At 42.3% G+C, this 19,384-nt stretch overlaps 1 protein-coding gene across 5 annotated transcripts in view; it reads left to right on the top strand.

Moving 5' to 3' along the window:
* Positions 1–19,096, top strand: part of LOC110503964 (protein turtle homolog B) — a 75,175-nt gene extending 56,079 nt beyond the window's left edge. Inside the window, exons 12-22 of one of the 5 annotated variants that reach the window (XR_005039327.1) lie at positions 2,543–2,666; positions 5,709–5,884; positions 6,483–6,709; positions 7,019–7,103; positions 7,339–7,500; positions 7,593–7,638; positions 8,082–8,168; positions 8,877–10,511; positions 11,853–11,898; positions 12,679–12,938; positions 13,556–13,686. Coding sequence is in view for 4 of the 5 variants with exons in the window: in XM_021582650.2 (XP_021438325.2) it covers positions 2,543–2,666; positions 5,709–5,884; positions 6,483–6,709; positions 7,019–7,103; positions 7,339–7,500; positions 7,593–7,638; positions 8,082–8,168; positions 8,877–10,511; positions 13,556–13,686; positions 13,927–14,141 (2,888 nt within the window). In the remaining variant the exon portion in view is untranslated. Of the gene's footprint in view, positions 1–2,542; positions 2,667–5,708; positions 5,885–6,482; positions 6,710–7,018; positions 7,104–7,338; positions 7,501–7,592; positions 7,639–8,081; positions 8,169–8,876; positions 10,512–11,852; positions 11,899–12,678; positions 13,689–13,926 lie in introns of those variants that run through there. The other 4 variants (XM_021582650.2, XM_036961386.1, XM_036961385.1 and 1 more) reach the window with 4 other exon arrangements.
* Positions 19,097–19,384: the final 288 nt, after the last annotated feature.

The following is a 19,384-nucleotide window of genomic DNA, read 5'->3' as shown; positions in this document are numbered from 1 at the left end:
ATATGTATACTGAAGTACTGCTTAGACATTCCTGATGACCCTAGTCCCAGCTGGACTATATGTATACTGAAGTACTGCTTAGACATTCCTGATGACCCTAGTCCCAGCTGGACTATATGTATACTGAAGTACTGCTTAGACATTCATGATGACCCTAGTCCCAGCTGGACTATATGTATACTGAAGTACTGCTTAGACATTCCTGATGACCCTAGTCCCAGCTGGACTATATGTATACTGAAGTACTGCTTAGACATTCCTGATGACCCTAGTCCCAGCTGGACTATATGTATACTGAAGTACTGCTTAGACATTCCTGATGACCCTAGTCCCAGCTGGACTATATGTATACTGAAGTACTGCTTAGACATTCCTGATGACCCTAGTCCCAGCTGGACTATATGTATACTGAAGTACTGCTTAGACATTCATGATGACCCTAGTCCCAGCTGGACTATATGTATACTGAAGTACTGCTTAGACATTCCTGATGACCCTAGTCCCAGCTGGACTATATGTATACTGAAGTACTGCTTAGACATTCATGATGACCCTAGTCCCAGCTGGACTATATGTATACTGAAGTACTGCTTAGACATTCCTGATGACCCTAGTCCCAGCTGGACTATATGTATACTGAAGTACTGCTTAGACATTCCTGATGACCCTAGTCCCAGCTGGACTATATGTATACTGAAGTACTGCTTAGACATTCATGATGACCCTAGTCCCAGCTGGACTATATGTATACTGAAGTACTGCTTAGACATTCCTGATGACCCTAGTCCCAGCTGGACTATATGTATACTGAAGTACTGCTTAGACATTCCTGATGACCCTAGTCCCAGCTGGACTATATGTATACTGAAGTACTGCTTAGACATTCCTGATGACCCTAGTCCCAGCTGGACTATATGTATACTGAAGTACTGCTTAGACATTCATGATGACCCTAGTCCCAGCTGGACTATATGTATACTGAAGTACTGCTTAGACATTCCTGATGACCCTAGTCCCAGCTGGACTATATGTATACTGAAGTACTGCTTAGACATTCCTGATGACCCTAGTCACAGCTGGACTATATGTATACTGAAGTACTGCTTAGACATTCCTGATGACCCTAGTCCCAGCTGGACTATATGTATACTGAAGTACTGCTTAGACATTCATGATGACCCTAGTCCCAGCTGGACTATATGTATACTGACGTACTGCTTAGACATTCCTGATGACCCTAGTCCCAGCTGGACTATATGTATACTGAAGTACTGCTTAGACATTCCTGATGACCCTAGTCCCAGCTGGACTATATGTATACTGAAGTACTGCTTAGACATTCCTGATGACCCTAGTCCAAGCTGGACTATATGTATACTGAAGTACTGCTTAGACATTCCTGATGACCCTAGTCCCAGCTGGACTATATGTATACTGAAGTACTGCTTAGACATTCCTGATGACCCTAGTCCCAGCTGGACTATATGTATACTGAAGTACTGCTTAGACATTCATGATGACCCTAGTCCCAGCTGAACTATATGTATACTGAAGTACTGCTTAGACATTCATGATGACCCTAGTCCCAGCTGTACTGTATGTATTCTGAAGTACTGCTTAGACATTCATGATGACCCTAGTCCCAGCTGGACTATATGTATACTGAAGTACTGCTTAGACATTCATGATGACCCTAGTCCCAGCTGGACTATATGTATACTGAAGTACTGCTTAGACATTCATGATGACCCTAGTCCCAGCTGAACTATATGTATACTGAAGTACTGCTTAGACATTCATGATGACCCTAGTCCCAGCTGTACTGTATGTATTCTGAAGTACTGCTTAGACAAGTGACTTGCTTGTGTGTTTACAGTACATATGAGTAATAAGCATGCCTCAGGACTTCTCACAGTCATACACCCTAGCTGGCACCTTCCCAAGTGTCCCCTCACTGGAGTGACAGTTGACATGTCAGAGGTGCTGAGTGTGGAGAGGACAGCTTTGACGTTTCTGACCGTAGTGGTCAGGGCAGCAGGTCTCCATTTAATCCCAGTACAAGGTGCTGGGTCTTGGCCACACAACTGGGGCTAGGGATGATGATGGTCTGGCCAAGCCATAGACCTTCACTCACCTTTACCTCACCATTGGTCAACACCTCAAAGTACAGGGCATTAGCCAATCAGATAGGCTATTCACAGCCATTGTAGGCAGTTGTATACTGTAGAGGACTGTGAATGGTAATGACAGCACAATGTACATTATTTGACTTAATAGGACACATTTTTGGACAATGATAGTCATTCTGAGTGAGAAAGCTTTTTATACATTGACAAAACAGCTGTTATGGGAATAACACACTTGACTCATACTGTGGTTATTGAAGAATGGTCATCCTAACCTTCACTGTACAGTACATATAGACCTAACAGATTGGGCTATCACTCTTTAGTGTGGGCCAGAGCAATATACAGTAGAGATAGAGGTATACTGTAGATGGCTCTGGTATTAAATATGACGGTCTCTTCTCTCTGACCCTCAGGCACCAGCCCACATGCTCCAGGCAGCATTCGTGTGTTGCCCTCGGTGACCTCGGCCAACGTGTCCTGGGAGCCGGGTTATGACGGAGGCTTTGATCAGACATTCTCAGTGTGGTACGGCCCAGTGTGAGTACTCCCAGCATGCTCTAGTCTACCATCAGATCTTATACTCAGATTGCAGTTGATTCCCCTAATAGAGGTGGAGGGACAGAGACTTTGGGGATTGATCTTCAATAGATATGATTTGTAGGGATCTGATTTGTTATCAACAGGGCTGTTTTAGTGACCGTATTACCGCCACACTGGTGGTCACAAGTCATGAAGCCAGTAAAATTCCACATGAACATTTAGTCACGGTAATTAGGCTTCTCCGAGCTCTGATGCTGCTGCTAGTCGTTACTAGCTTACCAAACTTGCTTACTGCCTGGTACTCAGCACTCTATTGTCCCTCTAATCACTCTGACATCAATGCAAATGTAATAAAAAATCTAATCAAACACTTCATGAGAGCCCATGAGCTCCTGTTGCGCAACATTTCTATAGGCTATGCAATTGCGCGAGAAAACAGAGTGATGGCCTCTATTAAAAAGAGGAGGATCCCATCAGCTTTCTATAGGCTAGGCCTAATATATCTATTTATCAACCTTCCTAATATTAAGCACATTGCTTATCTTTACAACAGTAGTATAGCCTACCTGGCTGGCATGAAAATAAACCACGGGGAAAAGCGTTGTAATGATCGTCGTTGGAATTAGACCAAGATGCAGCGTGGGGTAGGTTAATTAATCATACTCTTTAATGATAACCAGAAAACCAAGAAAGAGAGAACCAATGAAACATACAGCCTTGTAGGGCTCAACAGCAACAATACAAGGACAAGATCCCACAACATAGATGGGAAAAAAGGTTACCTAAGTATGATTCCCAATCAGAGACAATGATAGACAGCTGCCTCTGATTGGGAACCACACTCTGCCAAACACAAAGAAATACAACACATAGAATGCCCACCCAAATCACACCCTGACCAAACCAAATAGAGACATAAAAAGGCTCTCTAAGGTCAGGGCGTGACAAGTGTCCTCCATTCGCTATTTAAATGCATAGATTACATGTTTCAATACAGGTGCATGATAATGGTCCATTCTAAATCAAAACAAATGTCACATATAATATTTAGTATATGTAAAGACAAGATGAAATCAAGAATAGTCTGATGGGTGACAATATTAGCCTGTCACGTGTATGCAAATTAACCCATATCCCACTGTGAATTCGATAGGGGCTGAGTTCAAAAATTACAAACCTCAGATTTCCCACTTCCTGTTTGGATTTTTTCTCAAGTTTATACCTGCCATATGAGTTATGTTATACTCAGACATCATTCAAACAGTTTTAGAAACTTCAGAGTGTTTTCTATCCAATACTACTAATAATATACAAATATTAGCATCTGGGACTGAGTAGGAGGCAGTTCACTCTGGGCACGCTATTCATCCAAAAGTGAAAATGCTGCCCCCTATCCCAAACAAGATAAGGACAACTGAGTATGCTATTCTGTTCTTCTGAAATAAATCATGGAATTATTGTGAAGGTGTAGGCTACATTACATGGATTTATTAGCCTACAATCCATTTAAAAAAAGTCTATGTGTGGAACCCAGGAGATGCTAAATGTGCTTATGTTAATTATAATCGGTCAATAAATGTGCCTATGTTAATTATAATCGGTCAATTACCGTGAGACCGACAGTTCTTTGCTTGACAATCACAGACTGACAAAATGTTGTGACCGCTACAGCCCTAGTTATCAATAAGGAAATATTGATAATTTAATTACTTGAATTATTACAATGGTATCCAGGGGGAAGCATATAACAGTATCCAGGGGGAAGCATACAACGGTATCCAAGGGGAAGCATACAACGGTATCCAGGGGGAAGCATATAACAGTATCCAGGGGGAAGCATACAACGGTATCCAAGGGGAAGCATACAACGGTATCCAGGGGGAAGCATAAAACGGTATCCAGGGGGAAGCATATAATGGTATCCAGGGGGAAGCATACAACGGTATCCAGGGGGAAGCATACAACGGTATCCAGGGGGAAGCATACAACTGTATCCAGGGGGAAGCATACAATGGTATCCAGGGGGAAGCATACAACCGTATCCAGGGGTCATTTCCCCCAATAAGAAAACTAGAAAAAAAACAAGAATGAATCGCATGACCGATTGGTTTACAAAACAACAATTGCATACAACCGTATCCAGGGGGAAGCATACAACGGTATCCAGGGGGAAGCATAGAATGGTATCCAGGGGGAAGCATATAACGTTATACAGGGGGAAACATACTATCATCAACAGACAGGTACTACAACACCATTTTGACAGCACAATGCTAATGGTTTATTACTCAGTCCTTCAGTAATATCACTCAGTTACTCAGTATTTGTATTTACATTGTTTGCATTGTTGAAGAGTTGGGCATACAGTAAATCACAGAAGATGCATAATTCATGTGTTCATTTATTAAAGGCGTAATGGAAAGACATTGCAGTAACATTCTATTAGGCAACATCCATGAGGTGCCATAAAATCACCATTATCATTTGATGTACATGTCAGCAGTCATACGAGCCATACTGTGTTGAATGGTGGCTGCGTGTGAATAATAATCTGATAGAAGTGGTGCTTTTGGCAGTCTAATATTAACAGCCATTCTCATCCATCTCTCTGTCATGGCCTGATGACACCTTAATGGACATTTTTTTGACAGTAATATTAAACCATGTGCTTTGAGGAACATTGCATATACATGGAGACATCTCTTGTGTATTTACATAATGAATTACTTTGTACAGAGAGCTGTTACTATAAATGTACGAGTCAAAGTGATCTAATTACCTTTAGTTTAGATTACAGAGATGGTGACGTGAATGTGAAGAGGACATTAAACAGAGTGAAATATAGCCTAGCAACAGTATTGTATTGCAACACTGTAGCCCATTGCCTGTGTAGTTTGACAGAGGCACACTACATAAGACTGTCTATCTAATGTACACCATATATGCTATCTGAGTGTTACCAGGATGGCCCGTTGACCTTATAGTCGGGGTGCAGGTTAGTTAGTAATGATACCTCTCTCTGTGTTTCTGTCCTCCAAGGTTGAAAAAGGAGAATTTTGGCCCCCATGACTGGCACTCCATGCCGGTGTCGGGGTCTCAGACGTGGTTGGTGGTGCCGGGGCTGGAGCCCAGGACAGAGTATCAGTTCAGCGTCCTGGCACAGAACAAGCTGGGCACAGGCCCTTTCAGCGAGGTCGTGACGGTTAACACAGTAGGTAGGTGGCACCAGCGCCAGAACAACTGCCTACACTGGACTGATACTGTATGCCTATACTTGTATTTTGTATTTATGAAAGACCCCCATTAGTTCGTGCCAAGGCAGCAGCTACTCTTCCTGGGGTCCAGCAGCATTAAGGCAGTTATATACAATTTAAAGTATTACATGACATTACTTTTCACAACACATTCTGTTCCCACAGGCCACTACTCTACTATCACATATCTACAATACAAAATCCATGTGTATGTGTGGATTTAGATACCTAGAATTTACTATTTGTAATGCATGTTTTTTTAGACAAGGCATATATCATAAGCTATAGAGTTAACTTGAAATATAAAAGATTTGTATTTAAAGGTTTACACATCAGTGTGTCCATTTCAGACATGTCATGTTGATTTTGTATGCTCACAATATCATTGAAACTACTGCTCTCTAGAGCTATCTTCTAGAGTGCAGTTTGTAATTGCTCTCACCATCTTCTGTTTATCTCTGATTGATCACATCTGAATGTATGGGTTTGTTATGGCTGTTTGAATAATATGAATTGCTTAACTTCCTTCCAAAACTGGTCTGTTCTCTTGTCCCCTTAGTGTCTCCCCTGAGTACCCCTGAACCACAGGTGCTTCTTACTCCACCACGGTGCCTCACAGCCAATCGCACACAGCACGGCGTCCTGCTCACATGGCTCCCGCCAGCCAATCACTCCTCGCCTGTCGACCGCTACATCATGGAGTTCCGTCTCGGAGAGAGGTGGGAGGTCCTCGACGATCTAATCCCTGCCGCTGAGACTGAGCTGATGGCCAGGGACCTAGTCCAGGTAAAGGGCCGTAAATACCTAAATGTATAAACAATGCTGTGTGTTTATAGTGACAACTGCCAATGTGTAATTAGTGTCATGGCTCACCTGTCTACAAGATAATAATGAACACTTTACAAATGACTTGTAAATCCTATATAAATCATTTAAGGTATACCTTCATGTATACTCAAACTGTTATTGCTATTATTTTGGGGTAATGACACCGTTATTTGGAGACAGGGGTTATGCTGAGGGGAATTGGACTGTGGATGTGTTATGTGTGTGGAATGGACAGTGGAGGAGTGTGTTGTCTTGTGTCCCTGGCAGGAGTCCTGGTATGAGTTCAGAGTCATGGCCGTCATGGATGACCTCATCAGTGACAGCAGTAATGTGGTGGGAGTGTCCAGCACAGGTAAGTGTTACACCAAATATATTACACTACAATTCAGAATTAGATTAAGAGTATATTCAAATAATATTCCCAAATAACTACAATGGAATGGAATATTTTTTAAATGCTGCTGATATGTCACTCCATTAAATCCATTTACCTCCATGAGATTGGTGAAGTTCATGATTTAAAGTCCATTTCCACCCCCCCCCCCCCCCCCCCATTTCTGAACCCCTGGGTACCTTTTCCGCTTCAGATCCCTTCCCCCCTACGGAGGTGACTGAAGAGGGGTTGGCGAGGCCCGTGGTAGCGGGCGTCGTGGCAACCATCTGCTTTCTAGCGGCTGCGGTGCTCTTCAGTACTCTAGCAGCCTGCTTCGTCAACAAACAGCACCGACGAAAACTCAAACGCAAACCAGGTATGCCTCCAATTCATCTAACTGTCTAACTTCTACTGTCCATTCACTGGTCTTGGTTGTAATCTCTAAATCTCTGTTTTGTCTCTTCTAAGACCCTCCCCTGTCTGTAACACACTTCAGGAAAAGCATTGACTCACCGTAAGTACTAAAAACAAACCCAAAGAGATTAAAAAACAGGAGCCAACCTTTTGAGCTCATATGCCGATTCACAATGCAGTAGTCACTGGATTGAATTTAGATGCAACAATAAACTCCTCTTTACCTGTCTTAAGAGTTATTGTTATGGCCTCTGTTCACTTCACTCCTGTTCAGGACCAACTGTCAGGGCAGGGTATCTTTGCTAGGACAAGAGTATGGTTTGGATGTATATTGTGTGTATGTCAAAGTTTTGGAGAGAGGTCTATGTTAAAAGGAATTGGATGTGTTGACTTGCATTATAATGCATGTTCCAGTTGTTTATATCAGAATAGTGAAGTCTAGTCCTCTTGTGACTCCGTGATGGTCCCTCCTGTGTTGTGTGGAGGTTTGGCTTAGTTGACAAATGACCGTGGCCCATGTCATTTGTGTGTCTCCCACCGCAGGCCTCCTCTCACCCCCTTGCCCGGGGTAGAGCCCTGCTGGGACGCGCCAGCCAGGAGCAGCTACATGCCCCCACCAGCCAGCTCCCTGTGAGTGCTTAGCTCCTTGCACCATGCCACAGTGTGTGTTGTGCTGCACTACGCTATGCTGGCTTGGCTGCATGGATAATAAATGAATTTTATAGATTTGATTTACTTAGTGCTCTGCTGGCCTAACCGCATGCACAGTATACATTATATGCACCGTATAGGGATTTGTGTTTGCGTTGGCTCAGCTGCATGCACTGTACTGTGTATATGCACTCTATAGTTGACTGTGTTGTTTACAATGCTGCTCCTGGTGTGTGGCAAATAGAAAAAAAGGGCTAGTTGGATGTCATCTGCTTTATTTTTATGACATAAAAGCATTTGGCGCAGCATATGTTCCCAACAAGACAAATGGCCCTTGGTTTTTACCCAAGAGCAAGTAAAAAAAGTTATATGAGACGGTTGTCATGGCTGCTTGGTAACGGTTCCTTTCTCATACTTTCGCTGGGGCTACAGTCATTAGCTTCAATGCTAGCAGAATGCACGGGATACTATCAGGTTGAATACAAATTAAACAGGTGTATTTGCTTTGACATGGTGCCATGGCTTTGGATTTTATCTGTCTAGCATAGTAGTGATGCCTACTGTGATTAACATGCTATTTTACTGTGTACAATTAGGCAGTTTATTGATGAATAACTGCTGTTTAAGGGGTTCATTATGAAGACATCATGTTTGAGTGTCCGCCTCTGTGTTGGTTGTGTCTGACAGGCTGTCCTCTGGGAAGATCAGTCCAGAGAGCTCCCCTCCCGCCTCACGGCCCCAATCCCTGTCCTCAGATGGGGCCCACGGCCCGGGCCTGTACGTCAGGAGGCTGCCAAGCCCTCAGAGAGACAAGGACAAAGAGCTCTCCTTCTACAAGAAAACCAAGCGTGCCATAGCCAGCAAGAAGTACAGCGTGTCCAAGCACGAGTCAGAGGTCACCAGCCCCATCGAGCTGATCAGCCGCGGTCCCGATGGTCGTTTCAGCATGGCCAGCCCACCATCAGCCCACCGCCGCATCCAGGGCTTCCCATTCGCCGAGGAGTCCGACATGTATCCTGAGTTCCGGCAGTCGGACGAGGAGAATGACTTTGACCCCGGGCCCCTGCCCCCGATCATGGCCACGCTCCGACCACAGCTCTCCCCAACATCCTCCAGTCTGGAGTCCACGCAGCCCCCCAACTACAGCCCCCGCCTCCACAGGCCCATGGAAGGTATGAGCTTTGTGGAGGGCAGTGGGCATCATGCTGCAGGGCAGGCCCCAGCCTCCCGCTACAGGGATTTTCCACAGGTCCCTTTCTATGGGTATCTAGGCAGCCGCGGGGAATCGGGTATACCACCACCTTTTTACATGCCTGACATCAGTCCCCGTAGTTCCACTCTATCCTCCCCCCCAGGCACTGCTGACGGGGGGCCCTACGGCTATCCCTCCATCCCAGAGGAGAGGGAAGAGATGGAACTCCATCATCAGTACACTGCCTCCGGCCATTCCCTACCACATACACACAGTACTCCCCTTCGCTCCCCTCGCTCACCTGACAGCTGGCAGCCTCACGAGTTCCCCTTCCTGGGTCTGGAGGGGCCCCACTTCATTTATCCACCTCACCACCCCTTACATCATCACCAGGACCTTCCCGATCCTCCACCGTACCCCCCTCTCCACTCTCTCCCCCCCAGCCGCCTGCACCTCCCCAGCCCTCGGCTCCTGCAGCTGGAGGTCCCAATGGCTCCACAGAGCAGGGACCGACCCCCAGGCCCCCCAGCTAGGCACTTAGCTATGCAACAGGCCCAGAGTCTCGGCCAGCTCAGACACACGTCCCATGGTGTGGGTGTACCAGTGTTGCCTTACCCTGACCCGGCAGCCCGTGAAGGGAGCCCAAGCACAGCCCGTAGCAGCAGCCCCCAGTCCTGGCTCAGCCCGAGGTCAGGGCGTAGGACAGACCCCTCCCTGCCCCCGCTGGTCCTCCAGCCCTCCCGCCTCTCCCCCCTCTCCCAGAGCCCTCTTAGCACTCAGCCAGGTTCTCCAGATATTCTAGTCCGCCCCCCGCCCCGCCCCAGCATCCTCCGCACGTCCCACTCTCTGGAGATGCCTGAGATCACCCTGCACCCCCAAGCCACTGTCAGTTTCTCCCGAAGGTCCTCCCTGGCCACCTCACCCACCCAGGGCCAGCAGGGAAGCCGCAGGCCCAGCCCCAGTTACCGTGCCCACATGTCCTATGCCTCCACTGCAGCCAGTTATCCCTCCCAGTCCCCCTCTCCCCCTTTGGAGGGCAGGGATGTGTTCGGGCAGTGGCCGTCCCAGAGAAGGACAGAGGAGGAGATGCTGCCCTCAGAGCCCTCCCAGCTCCAGATATCCGCCTCAGGGTAGGTGACCTACACCGGTCCGGCAGGGACAGCAACGCATTAACTAACGCACATAACAAACTTCTCCAACCTGGGCACTCAATTCTTAATGTATCCCCAGTTTATAGAATATGACGTAATGTTTTCCTTTTGGCATACCAATAATGCATATTTAGGCTTATATGCAGAAAGCATGTATTTGCATCTGGCACACATCTGATCAGTCATAAACAAGTTATTAATAAAAAAATTGGCAATATACCCTTCTGAATCAAGGCAAATGATACAATTCATACTCACTTTTAAAGTGTGTCCTTATGACACATTTTGAAATTTAACCCTAGAACAAAGTCACATCTGATTGATATTGATCTTTGAATTCTGTAATTATTATTTATAAGATATTTGTGTTTTTCTCTGTATGGCGACCCATTTTCAGAAGAAAATGTGATTTTTAACTGCCATAGTTCACGGAAAATACTGTATGCTAAAGAAAATGTTGGCAGGAAGCCTAACCTAGAATGTGTAAAACGTTACGATTGCATTAAAATGCAATCTGCAACAAAGGATTTCAGGTGGCAGACTTATGGGACCTTTGAGCGAATGCTTCACTAAATAATTAACGAACATATACAGTGTTTTTTTTTTATTGATTGAAAACTCTGAATACTAGTGTAGTGAGGTAATATTTATTCTTACATATATAGTGGATTTCCTTGTATTATTGCCCACCTATGACATCTTAGTAGAGGCTTTCCTTGACTGCTACTGTTTTTTAACTGGAGGTAAATGACACTGTAGCTAAACAAAAAAATTACGATTGAGTGAGACCTACACTTTGAGTGCCTTCCACCCCTCAAACAAAATGTGAAATGTACAAGATAGCAAAGTTATTTTAATGATATTCAGCATCATTATTGCCCACATAAGCCTTCTATTTCAGGAATTATCTTCACACATTTGAAAATCTGAGATTTATGACCAAACACCTGTTTTTAATAAAAACATTTACCTGAGACCATTTGGACAACTTGATAATTTCAAATTATTATCTGTTACACCCACATAGTCATACAGTACATGCTCTGCAGGACAATAGAAGACATACAAGAGAGCAATATACCTGAGGCGCATATAATCCTCCCCTTTTGTCTGTAGACCTACATGCTTCCCCCCTTCCCCCTCACACCCACCTCCAACCTTTCTGAATCCCAGGGATTTCCAGGTTAGCGTAAGAGGTCATGCTCTTTTTCCACCCCTTTACAGTGTCGTGGTCATATGGACAAGTATAGTGTAGGGCTGCTGGTTTGTACAGTATGAGAGCTCAGGGGTCTTACCTCATCTGTTTTTGATTGATCTCAGCTATCTGGGCAGCGTTGTTGTGAGACGGTCCCCTACGCCGCAATAGGTAAGGGTCGGACCCATGTTGGAGAGGGGAGGCGTCAGCAGGGGAGGGCTCTAATCACTCTCTCCTTTAAAGGGGAATCGCTGACTTTGGGTTGAGCCTCTTTACTGGATTCAAGTTTGCTAGCTCTAATGCTAACTGCTAACATACAGGTTACATTTCCTACAGTTCTTTGGCACAACATGCCTGCTGTCGAGCACAGTGATTAGGCTGGTGAGCAATATTAGGAGCTGTTTTGGACTGTGAAGCAGTATTTGAAATACAGGCACGGTTTCCCTGCACTCAAAAAAGCCTTGAATCAATAGAGGACCCAGATTACTGATAGACTGGAGTATTCCCCTTTAAAGTTTTGTTCCATGTGCAAAATGCCATGCATGCCTTCTCTAAATATCTCTCTTTTGACTCAAACGTATAACAATAATTCTCAAGACTAAATTCTTCGTCACATTCGTTGTCTTAAGTGCTTTCGTTTCTGTCATGTGACTGTTTTTAATGGCCATTTCCTCTTCCTGTCATGTGACTGTTCTTTAACGGCCATTTCCTCTTCCTGCCATCTCCTCCCGTCAGCATGGTGAAGCCTCTGTACACAGTGTTCATGTTGATGAAAGTGTGCTGTACAGTGTTCATGTTTTATGGAGATGTACTGTAGCTAACTCACTGTGGCCCCTGCACACAGTATTTGTGATTATGAATATCTACTATTTATCTAACGAGGAATGCTTTAATTATCATATTTGTCTCCCCTCTCTGCTAATGGCTCTCAATCTCTCTCTCTCTCTACAGTGATGATGGACAACACCTCTAAACCTTTGTGTTCCTACAGTATGCCTTTTGAAACAATATGTTTTGGCAGAATCACTTGACTTTAGATATCGTCAAGTTAGGTTTTGAAGCAGGTGTATTCAATCCATTAAATGGCAACAAACATTTAATCTCATGAACCTGAACGTAAATGTTTGGTGTTGATGAGGTTATTTTGGGTCTTAGTATCATTACTTGCATCTTTCTATGATGGACTGCAAAACAAGAGTATTCATTATGAGGTAAAAGTATTTTTCAAAACAGATACCTTTCTGTGTAAAGCTCATCAACGTCCTTCAATTTAACACGGATTTACAATTAGCCAATGATAGATACTGCTCATCTTTAACACATTAAACTATATTCAGTATTAGGGTGATTTTGATTGAAATGTCATTCATTGAATGAAAATAATCCACATACCGTAGCTCTATCAAAAGATGAGAATCCTCTTTGTTGCCCCACTCAACAAAACAGACAAGCCATGGATTCTCACTGTAGAGCAAGAGGAGCAACTCAGTAACTATAGAAACGGAAGCCTTTCTTATTTAAACTGCAATTACAAATACAGTATAGAGATTATTTTCATTTTATGGGTATCTGAAGGTGACAAATATTCCTTCATAATCTTTTTGAGAGTTAACACAGTTCGTCCCATAGTACTTTATTAATTCCTCACAATCTAAAGCCAATGAATTTCTCAACAGATCATCCGTTTATTTATGGTTCAATATTACAGAGCCTTTTGGAATCAATGTCCTCCTGACTCCCCATCTGACTAATCACTGAGAGGATAGCGCTCCCCAGTGGTGAGTTAAAGTAAAGCATGTGTGTTGTGCCTGTCTTCTCCTCTTTCTAGGGAACCTCTAGGTGCGTCTTGTGATCCTGCCGGGTCTGAGAGCTTACAAACACTGCTACACCACTGTATTACTAAAGCCAAGAGAGTGGCTGCCAACACCAATAACAACTCCACTTCCAGGAGAAGAACAGGTCAGTCTCTGAACTAAAGAATAGGCCACAGGCCGACACACAACTGTTAGAAGTACCAATAAGAATAACATTTAGTGAGTTCATTGTAGCCTTGTCCCAAATCCGTTTGTGCTGTAAAGCCAAATCCAATCATTGTCATGCCTATGTATACTTGTTGGCTTTACAGCACTTAGACAAGTCAGGGGCCATACGAAATGCTTCTGTGTTGTATCCTCAATAACACTACCTCTCCCTCACTAGGTGTGTCTCCCTCTCAGACCCAGCAGCAATCCCAGACTACCCCGGCTCACAGAGAAGATCTCTACCTGCACAGGAAGAGGAAAAGGCAGAACAGGAAGAGCCCGAATCTCTTTTTGTCCTCCCTCCTGCGCCGCAGCAGACGCTCTGAGGAGGACCAGGCGGCCATCCTGACCAGTACAGACTCAGACGGGCCCAACTACGGGACCCTACACTGACCACTGACCAGTATGTCCACTGCTGTCACTCACAGACAGCCCACGCCATGGGACGTGACTACATTGACCCACCAACCTAGATCTCCCTATAACTCCCATACACTGATGATGATAATCATATGATTAATTCCATTTAGCTTTTGGTAGTGGATAACCTGTCTCGAGCATTTTTCTAATCATTTAGAGACAACATAAAGATGTTTTCCGTGTCTCCCTGAGGATAATGTAGTGAGGGTCACCAGATAAAACATCTGTAATGTAAATAAATTAAATAATGGTAAAGGGGAGAATCTCTTCTATTGTAGGAAAGTGCATTGATCTAAATAATTCACAACACCTTAAAAGTCACTGGTCAGGAGGAGTCTATCTGAGGTGTTACAGTGACGCCGTGGACTATAAAACCTGGTGCGTTCCTTTAACAAGGACCTCGGTCTACCTTTTACCTTTCCTACAATTCAAATAGTGTCAGTATCTAACACAGGGTTCTTATCACAAAATATACCTCAGAGTAAGCGTAGAATTGCTGTAATTCTAGTGGTATATACTGTACGTATTTTACATTATTTATATAGTATCATACACTTCCCATATGAAATGGATGCTATGGCCTGAAATCTGATTTTGATCCGCATTTAATATCGATCCCAATCTGCATATTTTGCTTAATTCCAAAATAATATTATCATCCAATACAAGGCGTGATATGATATTGGTACATTTCAAACCACTAAAATACATATCCTCACTCTCTTGCATGTTGGCTCAAAGCCTTTAACCATGTGATCAAATCCAGTAAAGTTGAGCCTATGTTCTTCTTGCTAAGACATACAGTAACCTTGTGTTCAAAAGAGGCCAAATGTACACTTGATAGGGTGAGGACAGAAAAGGGATGAGGAAATGTGATGTCTATACAGTGTTTTTCATTAATATGGAGGAAACCTCGAGTCACTTGTGGAATATGGCACATCTCTAGGTGCCTTGTTTGCCTTTTCTCTCTTGTTTTTGAAAAGTGAATTAACTGCCTTTTCCTTCGCCTTCACGCGTTCTCTCTCTCTGTTGGGACTCATTATAAAATCCAGTCTGACCTGGTGCTGACTCAACTTTTTCTGCCAAGGACACCTAGCTGTGAGGAAGTGGTACTGAAGGTGCATTACTCTGATTCTTTTATAAAAAAAATATCTTGACTGTGTATATTCTACTAATAGAACAGATCTATAATAACAATTAGTGATTATGATAAGTGTTATTCATTTCAGGTTTCAAATTGTGGTAATGTTATAACATAGATTTTTAAAAAAAATCACAATTAAATCAACATTTAAATGTAAATGGTACAGAAGTAGTTATTATGCAGAAAGTGAAACTTGCCATTGATGTTCATATTTCAAAACAACTGTAATACTTAATACTGTATTGAAAGATCTGATTGCTGTTGATTTATTATGCGATTTTAACCAATGGGCTTGTTAGATGACAAGTGACAACATTTGTGTTACAATAACTAAGGTGAAACTCAAGGTGGGGTGGCTGTCTCGACTCTCGACTGTTTATCTCTCTAACAACGGTATAATATTACCTGCTAGCTATTTCTCTGTATGTTTATTCATTTTAACACTAACCGATAATGAATGTATGTTTTTGCTGTACAGGAAAATGAATGTCCTGATGTCACAGTACAATGGATGACCTTTCACATGTGGTGGTATTAAGTTTAGGTTTAATTGGCTAGTTGGCACAATAGATTGATTTGATTTATCTCAAGGTGCTAGCTGGTTAGCCAAGGAAGAATGCTTTCCTTTACACTGATGGTTACTGTCAGCATTTTCTTCTCACCCTGTAGACTAGACCTATTAGAGAGCTTTACGCTTACACACTGACAAGATGAATCACTGGAAGACATTGATGTTTTAAACCCATTTGTCTGACTTGGAGTCCCTTTTATCTCTACTGATAGCAATTCAGGAGTTGAACTAGCCATAACAACTCTCTGAATGTATGTTAATTAATACCCTCTCTGCTTACTATAGAATACAATTCAGTGATCAAACCATCAACTTTATCTGCCCTCTTCACTCACTTTCCAACATATTTTCTTTTGAATTAGTGAAATAGTTGTTTGAAATTGATACATCAACATGCATATTCTAAGAATTGGTTATATGTAAGATATGAGGAAAATCTATATTTATAATGTATACATGGTGTGTACTGTATTTGTAAAGATGAAACTAAACAGAAAGATTTTCTGCCCATGTCAATTATGCTTGAGGACAAAACTCTAGATACAGAATTAAAGCAAATTATATTAGATGTGATGAAAGTATTTGCTTTAAGGTATGAAGTGGACAATATTTATAAAACATCTTAAGGTGCCTCTTTTGTCATATTTTCGGAGACATTGTTTTACATTTATGGAAAAGTAAATGTTAGCACAGAACAAATGTGTTATTGTCATTTGGGTCTGTTGGCTGCACAAGTTCAGTAGTATTTCTTCTGTTGTATAGTATGTGAATGAATACCAATTTGAAAAGCTTTAGAAGCATCAACGTGTTGTCGCTGGACTAAACCTTATCTGGAACAGAAAACAACGTTTCTTTTCTCACGAGCACACAGGTAGATTCACTCATGATCACTTGCCTTCAGATGTCCCAAGTATGAGAAACAAAAGAGAGGCCACATTTTTCATTGAGCCACAAACAATGTCATAGTTATGGGGTACTGTATGTGCTGCAACCGAAGTCGTGTTTACATTAGCTAGAGATGACATACGTGATACTAGGACGTAGTTGCTTTCAACATTATCACTTGGTGCTATGTTTAACTCTGTGGTGCTGTAGATCAGAGGCCTAATCTCTTGAAGTCCTCTGTGTTTTACTAACTCAACTAGTTCCATCGTTGTAGGTCCTATTAATAAACTAGTGTGATTGGCAATGAGCAAATTGTATTGATTGTGGAATCAGATAGTGGCAATAGATAGTGTGGTGACATTCAAAAAATAAATCAAAGAGACTTAGAACAATGTAGCAGTCAATGGAACAATAGTTAGTTTCTGTCTCTGTTACATCCTCTGTCTGTGCTTCCAGGGTACCCTCTCCAAAGTGTTGTACTTGTGTTGAAGAGGAGATATAATATCCAGATTAGATGGGGAAACCTACTTGGTGTGAAGTTATTGATCAGTACTTTGGATCAGTATTACATATGTAACAGCAGACAGGGGAGGGAATCTGAGCCTATGGTCAGGGCATGAGAAGGTTGTTCTACACTACACACTTCCTACAGGTCAAAACTATTTTGGATTGACAGCACTGTTTTCAAGCACACTACTGCAGGGGCATAACCTTCTTATGTGATATCTCTCCACTGTTGTCGCAAAGTCTCCTATTGGGGGACAGTATTGTACAGTATAGCCAATAAGAATATTCATCAAACAGCGTTTGTATTTAAGCTGATTCTTCTCGTATGTTTTGGTAAAGCTGATTCTTCTCGTATGTTTTGGTAAAGGTATTTCTGACACATTCTCCATGTAGAATTTTACTAATGTATGTAGTCTTCCGGGCTCTTTTGCTTAAAAAAAACATATAGTATGTAAGAGGGCTACTTTGGAGGTACAGATGTAGGATCTTAATTTGAGCCAGTTTGCTACTGCAGGAAAATAAACCAGCAAGAGAAAATGTGAATTATTATAACGATTATATTTAATGGACATCTTTTAGGGGTTGCAAAAATGTTCTTAAAGAGAAAATAAAGTCTGAAATATCAAAGTGGAAATTACAAACTTCAGAAGCCTTTTTAAACCTCAAATACACTACAAGTCTGAAATATCCTGCATTGAAGGAAAGTTCTCCTGCAACAGGGCGATCAAATTAAGATCCTGTTCTGTTAGATCGACTTTTGTTTTGTGTTTTTCTGCCCTAATGCTTTTAGTGCAGGAGCTGGTATGATTATACTTAGAGCCAATTTGATTTAACTATATTTATCTTGCATGTAGAGACAATACAAAAAACATATTCAGCAATCAGTCATAAACTTTCAACCTGGTTGTGATCAGACAGAAAATGGAATATGTAGTATTTTCTATGTTCTCTGTTTTTCCATGTGTACCATCACTGAGGAAATAGAATGTATTATTACTGTACAATAAGCGCTACATCTTTGACTGTTTTAACTAATGCTCCTCATCCTCAAGCCAGTAGTGGTTAAAGGAAGAATATGTAGTCATGTCATAGCATATTTCATCCTTTGAGCCGTGTGCGTGCTGTATATCACACGTTTACATTCTATATTTTGTGTTGACGTCTTCTGCGCATAATCTGTTTCAATATGCCTTTTTAACTGAAACAATTGATTGATATCAGACTGTTCATATGTAAATATTCCGAAGCAAAAACATAAAATACCTTTTACTTTTTGTCTGTTTTAGAATGATAACCTGCTGATAATTTGGAGCTTCATCATTCAGTTCTTTTGGATTGACATCAGGAATTATTTTCCACTTAACTTTTATGTGAGCAATTAACTCATCTACTGTATGGTGCTGTACCAAAGCCTTATGTAAAATACTAGTCTGTGTTGATTTTCTCTTTTGCCACTGTTGTCCAGGGAATTAAATATTGCCTGGGATCACGTTACTCACTTCATGTTCAACTGCCATGGAACGTTGTTCTTCAGAATAAACCCTGATACCACCAGTGGCTTCTAGATGATAGGTGACAGAAGCTTATGACCTGTGGCATAGGTTTATTGAAAAAGGCATTGGCACATTTTTTGTAACATTGGCTCATGAGCGGTTTGACGTAGACATACAGCATGTTCTATGATGATCCACGGCATGTCCATGAGAGGTGGAAAGCAGCGTTGCGTACATGTCCATCATATGTCCATTTCCACTGCTTAGTCCAATGTAATATTTTCCTCTCAAATTTTTGTATTTTGATATAATAAAAATCTAAAACGTGCTTATGTATGTGTTTGCGTCATTTTTGGATTAACAAACTAAAATGGATTTTCTGTCTGACCTTCTGTCTGAACTGCAGAGGTGTAGTTTCAACTACTGGACACAAGGTGTGAGTGTAAGAGAGCCAGACACCATGACTGGGTGCTAGATAATTTATTAGGTTAGGTTTATTTTGAGTATTTATATATATTATCGTGAGGCTATCTAGTCGGATGTATACAGTTCATACAATTGGTATATAGTGAGTTATAGAAAAGTCTGACCATACAAGGTACTGTAGGCCTATATC

Source organism: Oncorhynchus mykiss, chromosome 24 (assembly GCF_013265735.2).
Source record: "Oncorhynchus mykiss isolate Arlee chromosome 24, USDA_OmykA_1.1, whole genome shotgun sequence".
Lineage (NCBI taxonomy): Eukaryota > Metazoa > Chordata > Actinopteri > Salmoniformes > Salmonidae > Oncorhynchus > Oncorhynchus mykiss.
This window is presented reverse-complemented; position numbering and strand designations above follow the sequence as displayed.